The sequence below is a fragment of the Protopterus annectens genome, chromosome 2.part0 (genome assembly GCF_019279795.1).
Source record: "Protopterus annectens isolate FY-2018-M chromosome 2.part0, PAN1.0, whole genome shotgun sequence".
Lineage (NCBI taxonomy): Eukaryota > Metazoa > Chordata > Ceratodontiformes > Protopteridae > Protopterus > Protopterus annectens.
The window spans coordinates 1767885827-1767899060 of NC_056728.1; the positions used below are offsets into that span (position 1 = coordinate 1767885827).

The window sequence follows — 13234 nt, forward strand, 5'->3', positions numbered from 1 at the left end:
AAATACTCAAACTGAGAAGAAATTCCTTACGTACCACCCCCCCCCCCCCCACTGCAATGCCTACTCTTCTGACTGAATCTAAGTCGGAAAGACAAGGAAAATATAGCTGTGCAGATTACACTTACAACAGCAGATTTTCAAATTCCTCACTACTGAGTAGTATTTTGGCTATACGGGTTGTAAACAGATCAGCTGTTTATTTCTTATAATGGGACTAAAGTCTGTTTTGCTACGGGTCATCCTATTTAAAGACTGCTGTCCTCAGCTACTGTCTTTTGTTAAACCTACCATGGTAAATCAGTCCCAGCAGTATTCTACTAAAGCCTTGGCATCTACAATGGCATACTGGAAGGGGGTCAACTCTAGGAGCTTCCTAGAGGCAGCAACACAGTCTTTACATACATTTACAGAGCATTACAAACTGCATTCCTTTTCCAGGGGTAGGACTGGCTTTTTGGAACATTTTCCAGAACCCTCATCCTTCCTCCTCCCTGGTTGGACAGGCTTTGGTAATCAATCCATGCAGTCAAAAATGCTGTTGCAGCAGTGAGAACGATGACCAGAGTACAGATGTGCAAGATACACTTGCCATAACAGCATATGTTTTAATTCTAGCAGTAGCTGCACCCCCTACTTCTATATATGGTTAGTTACTGAGATATAAAGTTGTTTGATTACTGTTTACTTCATTTAGACATTCAGAATGAGTACACACACAAGCAAGAAAGTCCTGAAGATTTCTTCACTCTGACTTGTGGTGTTCCTCCTCTGGGCTGTCCAATGAGCAGTCAATGTGACAATGTGTGAGGGAGCCAGAGCTTTGTGAAGTTGGCTGGTGGTTGCATCCTAAGCAAGATACAACTCTTACAGCAAAAAGGCTACTGCAGCAGTGAGAATGATTAACAAAATCTAAAAGGAAATTTGGTACAATAAACCAAGAAACAAAGTAAAGTACCAAACTGCCAGAGCCACGGATGTCAAAACCAACGTTTTAATGTTAAAATCCACAAGTAAACACAGAAATCAAACACAAACACTTGATTACAAAAATTGCGTTTTCGTCTTATACAAACTGACTTCTTCAGATACCCTTCATTAAATAAATCAACCTTTATATACAATATTTAAAAAAACAATTGCCCAATCAGTGCATTCTTAGAGTTAAAAAGTTAATTATATAATTACCATTGCCTCCTGCCCATGTATTCTGAAAACCTTTTCTCTTATAATTCAATTTGTTGGTGTTTATTATAATTATTATAAAGACCTGATTCACAAACGGTGCTTTAATAAAACATATAAAAATATCTTAAAAGTAATGGTAAAAATAGTTATAAAAACAATTATAAAACTATAAAAGTCAATTTTAGGTAATATAAGTCATTTATATAGTATTAGCCTGCCATCTACTGGTTAAAATAATAAATACACTAAAACACAAGACATATTCATATTTTTCCTGCTTTTAACTTTAGAAGTGGCATAATAGAAATAAAATCATTTAGACCAGGGGTATTACTTGCATCAAGGGAGATTTGCCACCATAACTCCCTGAACTCCAGCCTTTCTTCCCATGGTCCACCCCTCACATCTTTCTTAACCTGTTCTAGCACCATGAATTGAAATTTAGCTTTATGGCAAACTAGGGTGTGTTTATACAGTGCGTTAGTTTCTTTTTTTATGGAAATCTCATATTTATGTTCGTATATCCTTCTCTTTAAAACTCTTTCAGTTTTGCCTACATAGAAAGCATTGCATTCTAAACATAATCCTAAATAAACCACACATTTAGTTTCACAATTGTAATAATCTATACTAGTGATCCATTTCTGCCTACTTTCCAAAAAGATTTTTTCCTTGTCTATTAAATTACCACAGTGACTACAATGTCCACATTTATAGGCGCCTTTCCTAATTTTATTAGATGTCATGGAACTTTTGTATTCCAACATGTTTTTAAAGGAATGAGAATTTTTATAAACTACTTTAACATTATTGTTTAGTTTTTCCTGGTCCAAATCAGTTAAACTCATAAATTTATTCCATTCTCTTTCAATAACTTGTTTAGTAACAATTTAATTAAAAGCATTATATTCAAGAATTAAAGCATGACCATAATCTATATCTTTAGGGGTGGGTTTATTTGTATCTATTGCTTTTAAACCACCTATATTTTTATTTAAGTCTCTCTTACCTAGGATGGGTTTAAATTTATTTGCTCTCCCCCTTTCATAACTTTCTTCATATATTTTATTGATAAAGTCCTGGGGGTAACCTCTTTCCAAAAACATTTTATTTAATAAATTACACTCTTCTTTAAAATCAGCATCTAGGGTAGTCATACGGCTACCTCGGACATACTGTCCCTTTACAATATTCTTTTTACAATAATAAGTGCGCGCACTTTTAAAATGTAAAAATGAATTGCAGAAAGTAGGTTTCCTATATATTTTAGATTCAAATCTATCATTTCTTTTATAAATTTCCACATCCAAAAATTGTAATTTTTCTGCTGAAACATGGAAAGTGAATTTTAGAAAATGTGTTGTTTCTCCCAAGTAAGCTTTAAATTCTTCTAACTGCTCAGTACTCCCAGACCATAGAATGACTATGTCATCCAAAAATCTTCGATAAAGTCTCCAACAAGAAGAAAATCTGGAACCAAGAACAAATGCCTCTTCCCACTTAGCCAATACTAGATTGGCATAAGTGGGGGCACAAGCAGCACCCATAGCAACACCCTTGGTTTGCTTATAAAATTCACCACAAAAATTTAGAAAGTTATGTTTGAGAACCAAATCCATTAATGATCCACACAAAATTTTGTCATTATGTCCTATATTGTCTTCAAATACAGCCTCCTCAAACATTTCCATTCCTTCTATGTGGGGGATGCATGAAAATAAATCCACAATGTCAATGGTCACGAACAATATATTATCACATAAAACCTCATTATTAATAACTTCAAGAAGGTCCCAAGAATCTTTTAAAATAGATTCCTTCTTGATCCAGGAATTTTTCAGTTTGTTGTCCACAAATTTGGCCAAACTATGTGTTTTTGAACCACAAGCTTTAACAATAGGCCTTAAAGGGGGATCAGTTTTGTTTTTGTGAATCTTGGGAATTCCAAAGATAGAAGGGATCCTAGGTTTATCAGTTTTTAAAAAAATCTAATTTTTTTTATCAAACAACCCTTCAAAAAACATATCTGTTAAACAAATGTCAATTTTATTATAAGCAATATTTATTTCGTTAATAGATACATTTGTGTACCCTTCTTCATTAAATAAAATTTCGTTCATCTTCCCTTCATATAATATGTTATCCATAACTATTCCTCCCCCTTTGTCGGGTTTCATTATTCTAATCTTGTGGTTATCCCTCAAGTTTTGTAAAATGTTAATTTCTTTATTAGTTAAATTAGGTTGAAATCCAAACTTATTATATCTGTTTCTTAATTCCTTTTCCATGTTTTTTTCTAAATTATTCAGTTGTGGATGTAATGGTGGATTAAATGTAGCTTTTCTTTTAAGTTGTTTATCTGAAGTATCCACCTCAGGTGTTAGTAATAAATTTAAATTAATCTTTCTAAAAAACAATTTTAAATCTAAAATCGACTGTGTAAGTGCACCCTTTTTATAGGGTATATATTTAAAACCTTTTTCAAGCAGGCTAAAATGTTCTTTCTCAATTATAATGCCACTAAAATTATAAATACTAAAGTTGTTAAAAATGTGTTTAACACCATTAACTATGATGTCATTACCATCTATGACACCTCTGGGTGGGGGTTGTGGTGGCGTATCCACCCTCTTTAATATTTCCCCCTTCCCCTTCTCCCCCCTCTCCAAGAAAAACTTCTCTCCTGATAACCAGGTTTATTCATTAGTCTTTCTGATGATCTGAGAGGGGGAAATTCTTCAAAACTACATTCTTCTTCCTGATAATGGTTAACTTCCTCTAAATTTCCCTGTTTATCATTAAACATTTTATTTCCATAAAGATTTTTTAAATAACCAGGGGCCCGAGGTTTAGGGTATACTGTCCCATTTTTATATTCTTCCATGTCTTTCCAACTTTTTAAATTTCCTTTGAATAGTTTCTCCACACCTTTCATCAATCTCACCCCTAATCTTAAAATATTTGTCCTTCTCTTCCCTTATGGTAAATATCAGGTCTTCCTTAATGCATTTATCCAACTCAGTTATTTCTTTTTTGTAGGGCATCCTGTACCCTATGGTTTTCTTGAATCATGAGCCTTAACATATCCAACCCACAGTTTTTGAAAAGTTTTGTTAGCTCTTTATAAAAAAACAGACCCCTCAAGCACATTATTCGGAAATTTAAAAACCCTCAAGTCCCTTTGGGACTATCCCCCTACAAACACACTCATTTAAATACTCATTTTCTATTTCTAAAGTTCGGTATTTTAACATTATTTTATACAAATTGTCCAATTTGACTTTGTAAGAATCAGTCACTGTTGGTTGCCCATTAGGCACATTTTGTTTGAAAGAATATTTTTGCAACAGCCAGTCTTTAATGTCCTTAGGTTGTGCAAGAATCTCATTGTCATTACAAACAGTACCTGAACCCATCCTATTGGAAAAGATGTTTTTTTTTGACCTGCTGGAACAGTTCCTCTCGAGTCGCTACTCCTCTCTTTGTTGTATACACCCTCACAAAGAATTCCTGGTGTATTTGCGGCGTTAAAAGAGCCCTCACCATCTTTGTTTTGATCTTTCGATCCGTTAAGACTTCTCGTCGGTTCACGTTGAATGCCTAGTCCTTTCAACGCTTCCTGGACTTCCGCATTGTGAACACGTATGTTATTGCATAGTCCAACCAGTGATTGAGTTAAGGGTGTCAGCAGGTCCACTAACTCAGTAAGCTGCCCAATGAGCTTTCTAGATTGACCCAGATCATCCGCCCCTTTTCTTTCAGGGGGGTCCGGTCTCTCCATGGCAGTAAATCCGAAAATAAAACCACGAAATCCAAAAGGAAATTTGGTACAATAAACCAAGAAACAAAGTAAAGTACCAAACTGCCAGAGCCACGGATGTCAAAACCAACGTTTAATGTTAAAATCCACAAGTAAACACAGAAATCAATCCCAAACACAGAAACGCTTGATTATAAAAATTGCGTTTTCGTCTTATACAAACTGACTTCTTCAGATACCCTTCATTAAATAAATCAACCTTTATATACAATATTTAAAAAAACAGTTACCCAATCAGTGCATTCTTAGAGTTAAAAAGTTAATTATATAATTACCATTGCCTCCTGCCCATGTATTCTGAAAACCTTTTCTCTTATAATTCAATTTGTTGGTGTTTATTATAATTATTATAAAGACCTGATTCACAAACGGTGCCTTAATAAAACATATAAAAATATCTTAAAAATAATGGTAAAAATAGTTATAAAAACAATTATAAAACTATAAAAGTCAATTTTAGGTAATACAAGTCATTTATATAGTATTAGCCTGCCATCTGCTGGTTAAAATAATAAATACACTAAAACACAAGAAATATTCATATTTTTCCTGCTTTTAACTTTAGAAGTGGCATAATAGAAATAAAATCATTTAGACCAGGGGGATTACTTGCATCAAGGGAGATTTGCCACCATAACTCCCTGAACTCCAGCCTTTCTTCCCATGGTCCACCCCTCACATCTTTCTTAACCTGTTCTAGCACCATGAATTGAAATTTAGCTTTATGGCAAACTAGGGTGTGTTTATACAGTACGTTTTTTTATGGAAATCTCATATTTATGTTCGTATATCCTTCTCTTTAAAACTCTTTCAGTTTTGCCTACATAGAAAGCATTGCATTCTAAACATAATCCTAAATAAACCACACCTTTAGTTTTACAATTGTAATAATCTATACTAGAGAATGATTAACACCTTTTTACTTTCTTACCTGAAGCATGAGTCTGCAAACAAAATGCAGAAATGAACTCCTTAGAAAACCACTGCAAATCTTCCCTGTCCCTGGAAAACCATTCCATGGTAGGGAAATTCATCCCAGACTCATGATCCCTAAGTTACCTGACTGAAGTACCTTCACCTGCCCTTCCTTTTGAGACTTGTTCATCAAGGGCATCCCTACAGCTGCAGAAGATGTAGCTAGTCCCCCATCTGTGATGGTTGTAGGTGCAACAACAGAGACTTGTAAAGAAAGATGAACAGACCTAGCAGTAAAGAGCGGCCACAGCAGAGTTATCCATCCAGTGGCTGAGGCATAACAGGAGCCAGCCTGACATCCACAGACTCCTTAACCTTCTTGTGGACAAGGGAAGGCAATAAACATGGAAACCAGGAGCTGGTAAGATGAGAATGACACCTCAAAGGTGGAAAGCGGAGTCCGGATGATTGGTAAAAACAAACCAGGGAACCAGTAGCATTGAAGTAAACCATTTACAGTCCATCACAGACAATATCCTGTATCAACACAATATCTAGAATAACCTTATCAAAAAATATTTTTTATTACACAAAAGGTTCATATAAGCATTTACATGCAAAATTTTAGAAATGCAATGATAAACTAATTTAAAAAAAAAAAAAAAAAAAAAAAAAAAAAAAAAAAGTTTCTTAGCAAACACATCTTAACCAGAATAAAAAAAAAAGAAGTTATGTACTCACCATAACGTCCCATCTGTACTGTTGAATTTTTCTCTCTCCTCACATATGGGTCCGGATCCGATAAATCGGATCCAACTTGGCCGTTACTAAGCTCGTGGCAACCAAACAGCTCTTGAATGCTTCCCCTTACCCACAATGCATCTCTCCCTGTTACCTCAGATCTTGTTTGCTAGAATTATTACCAAAGAATGAATTTAGTTGTAATGCTAAAAAGATTTTTAAGGAGACCACTTTTGGAATATTTGAAATAATAAGCAAAGACCTGAAATTCTCTTCCTGTTCAACTGGAAAACCCAAGAAAGGGGTTTGGAGGGAGGGGATGTGAGGAGAGATGAAAAATCGACAATAAAGATGGAACATTATAGTGAGTACATAACTTTTTTATTTGCTATTATCAATTTCTCATCTCATACTCACATATGGGACAGAGTTCCCCAGCTACCTTTACCCTGGGGTGGACTCACGGGAGAATGTTCTTCAGAACCACTGAATCAAAGGAGGCTCTTTCCCTGGAGACCAAATCTAACTTTTAATGAGTGATACAGGTATGATGGTTTGCCCATGTGGCTGCTGCACAAATATCATCCATGGAAGCATTTGTCTGGAAGACTGTAGGTGTGGCCATTGCTCTGGTTGAGTGAGCTTGAATGCATTTGAAAGGTTTCATGCCTTATGAGGTGCAAATGAAGGAAATCAAATGAAAATGCCATTCTGACAAGGTAACTTTGTAAACTGGTAGGCCTTTCCTACGGCCTGCAAAGGCAATAAACAATTGGTTTGCTTTCCAAAACTCTTCAGTTCTATTGTAAATAGAAACGTAACTGTCTATGAACAGCTAACAAATGCAGAATATATTCACCCTTATTACTGAAATTAGTGAAGAAAACAAGCAAATGTATGGTCTGAATAATATTTGTTCGTGAAACTAGTTTGGGCAGAAAAGAAGGGTTGGTACACAGAGACTCTGTCTTTATGAAAAACAAAATATGGAGGCTGAGAAGCTAATGCCTGAATTTTAGATATCCTTGCAAATGTGATAACCACCAAAAAGATACTTTTCTGAGATAGGAACTTAATATCACAAGGGACTTCAGGTTCGAAGGGCTGTTGAACAATCAGATGTAGTACCAAATTAAGGTCCCAAGAAGAAGGTTTGAGGGGAGGCCTTAACATTGTAATTTTTAAGAAGGCTTTGCAAAGTTTGTGGGAAATGAGAGAGAAGTTGTCTATCCCAATATGAAAATTTGCGATGCCTGCTAACTGCACCTTAATAGTAGAAGCAGCAGCTCCATTTTTGAAAAGATGGGTTAGAAATTCTAGAACAGAGTGAATAGGAGCCGTGACATGATACACATTATGTTGCTGGGACCAAATTACAAACCTCTTCTATTTACTCCTACAGAATTTGAGTGAATGACTTATGGGAGGACATCAAAATATGATGTACCGGCGAAAAGAGATGGGTTGTCTGGTAATCAATGGAACTGATAATACCAGACAATATCATTAGTACTGAAAACTGCAAAAAATTCAAACTCGCATTAAAAAACTACCTCTACAACTCCTGGATCTGCCCATGTTCAACAATTTCCAACTTTCCCCCTTCCTATGAGTTTCTCCTCCTTCCCTCCACTCTCCTTCATCCTCTCCCTAACACTCTTCCATACTAAATCTATTTTCTCTGCTCATCACACTAAACACTCAACCTATAGTACAGCACCCCTCATATACAAACTAACCACATCCCTCAAAGGAAAACTAACAAGTCCCTTTTACTTCCTCTGTCACATAACTCATTAACTCTAATAACTTTATAACAACTTTTACTCTCCCATCAATAATGCTATAAGTGCACTATGAATTATCTGATGTGCTATCTGAATCTGTCACCCCTTGTCCCAAAAAAAAAAAAAAAAAAAAAAAAATTATAATTATATATATATATATAATTTGCATATATCCCATGGGCCTCTGTTACAGGAGGTTTGGGAGGTCACTCTTTGAAAGTTCTAGCTTGCCTGGAGTTTATTTATTTTTTTTTCTTGTTGGTTTTTCAGTGTGACCTTTTAACTCTTTGTTTTTATTTGTTTTAATTTGTTATTTGGGATATTTTGCAATCACCCTAATGAAAATGGACATCAGCCGGGTATAACAACCTCGTGTTTCTTAAGCTTAGTCAAACACTCTGCTTATGCTATGCTGAAGAGGTCATAACAAGGCCGAAATATGCATATCCATAGCTAGTGGTGTTTGGCTTTATTGGCCTGAAATTGTCCATTAAAATGACTTCAAATGTAAAAGTCATGGGCATTCAGAATCACCATATAGCTGAAACACCTGATGTTCATAAGGGTCATTTGCATATATCCCATGGGCCTCTGTTACAGGAGGTTTGGGAGTCACTCTTTGAAAGTTCTCGCTTGGCTGGAGTTTTCATTTAGTTTTTTTTCTCATTGGTTTTTCAGTGTGACCTTTTAACTCTGTTTTTATTTATATATATATATATATATATATATATATATATATATATATACATATATACACACACACACATACACACACACACACATATATATATATATATATATATATATATATATATATATATATATATATATATAAAACTTCTGGAACGTTTATATTCTGAAAATGTGTTTCGGACCCAGTCGGCCTTTCTCGGGTACCAAATGTCAATAAAATAAATAACAGTTCACCTAGATCTTTGGGGTTTATGTCGGTCATATTTAAATACCTCAGCATATGTGGGTCTGTGTGTCTGCTTTGAATGGTGTGTGATCAGTGCAGTGTATGTACTTCCGTGAGAGCTTTGCCTCCAGTGACGTAACAATGTAATGTACTGTACTGTTCCCAAGTCTACTGTTTGTATCTTAATGGAACTTCCCCCAGGTCTCCGCTGAAAATGGGCTTCTTGTCCAGTCAGACTCTCCCAGTAAACAAATGTAAAACAAATAAACTGCAGGAATCAAGCCATCAGTCTGAGGATGTGAAGGATGGGATGAAGCATTCCTGTCAGATGTGACAGTTGGCCTTGACAGGATTCCAGAATCCAAGGCTTTTTTTTGTAGATGAGGCCAAAGGAAAGGACACCAGATATGTCGAGGCCAATATGGGGCAAGAAGGATTACTGTTCTCTGCTTGGCTTTCTGAAGGAATTTGGGAATCATGGGAATGGGGGGAAGCATGCAATAAACCGGGAGGCCAATTGTGTATTAGAGCATCCCTCGGGGACTGCCCTGGTGGGGTGTGGGGGGATTAGTGCGAAGTAGCTGCGGCATTTTGTTGTTTAGGGGAGAGCTGAAGATCGCAGAAAGGCTGGCCCCATGTGCAGAAAATATTCTCCTCTACCCTTGTGGTTGAGGGACCACTTGAGGCATAATGGCTCTGCTCAACTTCCCACTATGACGTTGGACTTTTCCGGAATGTGCACTGCTACAATAAAGCAGTTTGATGAGATCGCCCATTGCCACACTGAGCACTTCTTGACATAGAGGGTATGATTTGGTTCCTCCTTGCTTACGTACCAAACCACCAACATGTTGTCTGATTGGATCACTACCGTTCCCAGAGGAAGAGCAGTCTGAAATGCCTGCAACACTAGAAGCACTGCCCTCATCTCCAAGATGTTTATGTGGAGTTTGACCTTGTCAGTAGACCAGGTTCCTTGGACCGCCTTCCCCAGATAATGTCCCTCACCCAATCTAGGAAGCATCCATGGTCACCATAGCCTGTGGTAGAGGGGGAAATAAAGGGCCGACCTTGTGTCATCTGTTCTGAAAGAATTCACCATGGAAGATTCCTTTTGCATGCAGCTGTTATAAGAATTTGGTGAGGCATCAGTTAGTCAATTATTGACCATAGAGCAGCCAGAATCCATTGCAGTATCCGCATGTGAAACCTGGCTAAGGGAACCAAAACTATTGCAGCGGCCATAGATCCTAACCCCTGTAGAACATGGCAGGCAGCTACCGTCTTGCTCCCGATTAATCTGTGCGTTTGCAGTCTGATTATTAATGCTCTGGAGGGAAGAAGTTTTGCAATCATTTCAGTGGTGTCTATTTGTGCTCAAGTACAAGACTGGTCGGGGTGGATATGAGCCAGTCATCTAAATGAGGAAACGCCCAGAATCCATGACTCAGGTGAGCCACAACTACTGCTATGCATTTGGTGAACACTTTATGGATGGTAGTGAGACCAAAGGGCAGTGCTCTGAACTGGTAATGACTGACTCCCAGTCGGAAGCATAAATATCCTCTGGAGTGTCTGTCCATTTTTATATGGTAGTAAGCATCCTGAAGATCTATACAGCACACCCAGTCATCCTGTTCCAGAAAAGGAAGTATGGACTGCACCATGACCATTTGCTGCTTGTAGCGAACTGACTTGTTCAGTCTGCTGAGATTCAAGATTGTTCTCCAGTCCCGTTTTCTTTGGAACCAAAAAGAACCTTGAGTTAAGTTCAGGATCCTCTCTGAACTCGGAGGACATCTTGGATGACTCTTTCTAGCAGTCTTTGGATATGAATGACTGCCTGATCCCTTTGAGTGGAGCGTCTGGGATTTTCTTGCTGGGAAGGGGTTGTTGAGAAAAGGGAATTTGGTAACCCCTGATTATCATCCAATTCACCCATATGTTGGAAGTTATCTTTTGCCAGGCTCTCCAATGCAGGGACAGGCGACCCCCAACTGCATCTAGAGGTGGACAATCAGGCCTCCTTTCAGGAGAGATGAAAGGTTTTCCCGAAGAAAGACTCCCGATATCCTTGGTTCTGAGGACCTCCTCTGCTGTAAGTGCGGAGTCTTCCATTATTGTTCCTTCCTCTGCCTCTGGGGGAAAAAACTCTCCAAGTGAGTCTTGGTAGGACTCTTGAAACTTCTTGAACCACATTTTACTGCTGCCTCTCTGACACTTACAATAAGGTCTCTGAGAGGCCGAAAAATATAGGCCCATGGCAGAATGTCTTAGCTTCTTTCTCATACTTGGACAGCGTATCTTTGACTTTGGGCCCAAAAAGAGAAGTGCCATCAAATGGTGCATTGCCGAACGAAGACTTAAAAGGTTCCGCAAAACTACAAAGGAGCATCCAGGCATGCCTCCTCATACAGATGCTGGAACCCACTGCTCTACTCATTCCTTTGGCTGCAAGTGCAATGAGTGTCATGGAAGAGTTGGCTAGAGAATTGGGAAGTTACCTTCTCTTTTGCTCCCTCAGCTACTGCTCCTTCAGTGGTATCTGACAGTGCCTTGATCACATCCCTTTGCAACCTGGTGAAATGACAAAGATAATTCAACGATCTCAAGGCAAAAGTCGCTGAAGAAAACACTCACTTCCCACATCTATCCTTCATCCTAGAATCCTTATTAGGAGGATGGATAGCTGAACTCTCCTCGGAAAGTTCCTTCTTGGTAGCAGCCTCCAAGACCAGGCATGTCAAGAAGGCCTCGTCAGAGAGTGGTGATTATTTTACTTGGTCTCTGGGGAATAGGTTCGATGGAATCTGGGGTCTCCCACACCCAAGAGATCAGACCTATGAGCTCATCGGTGGGTACCCAGGAAGTATACAGGCAGGAACCAAAGGCTGCCAGGTAAACAATCTCCTCAAGTGAAGATTACTGGACTGACAGCCACCCCTCTGTTTCAGAATCTCCAGAATCTCTCTGAAGGAAACCCCTTCAGGAGGGGACTGTGGGGATCCTTCTCGCTCACGGAGGTCAATGTCTTCCATGGAGTCCAAATGCTTCCTCTCTGCAAAGTTTCTTCCTAGGGACCTCCTCAGTGGGGTAGTCTGGGGAGGTATCAGAAGAGGCAGGGATACCCAGACAGGTATCCTGGCACCAGAGTTCCCACTGTCCCTGTGGCACATCCTGGTCAGAAAAGGAACGCGGGGTATCTTGATGGGATTGTGGATCTGAGGGGGCAGCTGACCTTCTAAATGCAGTGGCAGCTATAGCCCTCTCCAAAGCCCCAAAGGCTGACCGCTGATGAAATAGGTGAAGACTCCAACAAGCCATGCTTTCAGGATGAAGTCCCCTTCAGTCCAGAAGGCAGCTCGCCAGGGGTTGAAGTTGAAGCCAAACTCATGTTTGTCAAAGCCCCGAGGTGCATCAACTGCTCTGAAGACCTGGGAGTCAAGCTCACTCTAAGTTTGCAAAGCTTGCTGCAGCTCTGGGAACTCTCTGGCTCTGAAAAGGCCAAAGAGCTCTGAGCAAAGGTCTGATCCAAGGAAGAGAAAATACAGTTGTGTACACTTACCATAAATGTAGATGTCAGTGTGTATTCACTGCTGCAATCAACACACTTGGGTTATCTGCCTGCGGGTAAGCCCTCAGTCAGCCCGAATACCAGAGCCTTGGGATTCCTGCGTTTGATGCTGTCACCTCTACCATGACGTTAGGACGTCAGGGGTATAAACATGCAGTTGACGCCATTACATCAGTTTTTCTTGCCCACAGATGTCAGGAGTCCCTAAAATAGGAAGCAATTACATGGTGCGGAACAGCTTCAGTAAAAAGTAAATACCATTGCCATAAGACATGGTCAAAAAGGGGATAGGT

At 38.7% G+C, this 13234-nt stretch overlaps 1 protein-coding gene across 1 annotated transcript in view; it reads right to left on the reverse strand.

Moving 5' to 3' along the window:
• The window catches only part of LOC122792887 (ATP-dependent RNA helicase DDX19A-like), a 688839-nt gene that overhangs the window by 618544 nt on the left and 57061 nt on the right, over window positions 1-13234 (reverse strand). The window contains exon 2 of the mRNA XM_044060445.1: window positions 5937-5949. Within this exon, the coding sequence (XP_043916380.1) occupies window positions 5937-5949 (13 nt within the window). The remainder of the gene's footprint in view (window positions 1-5936; window positions 5950-13234) is intronic.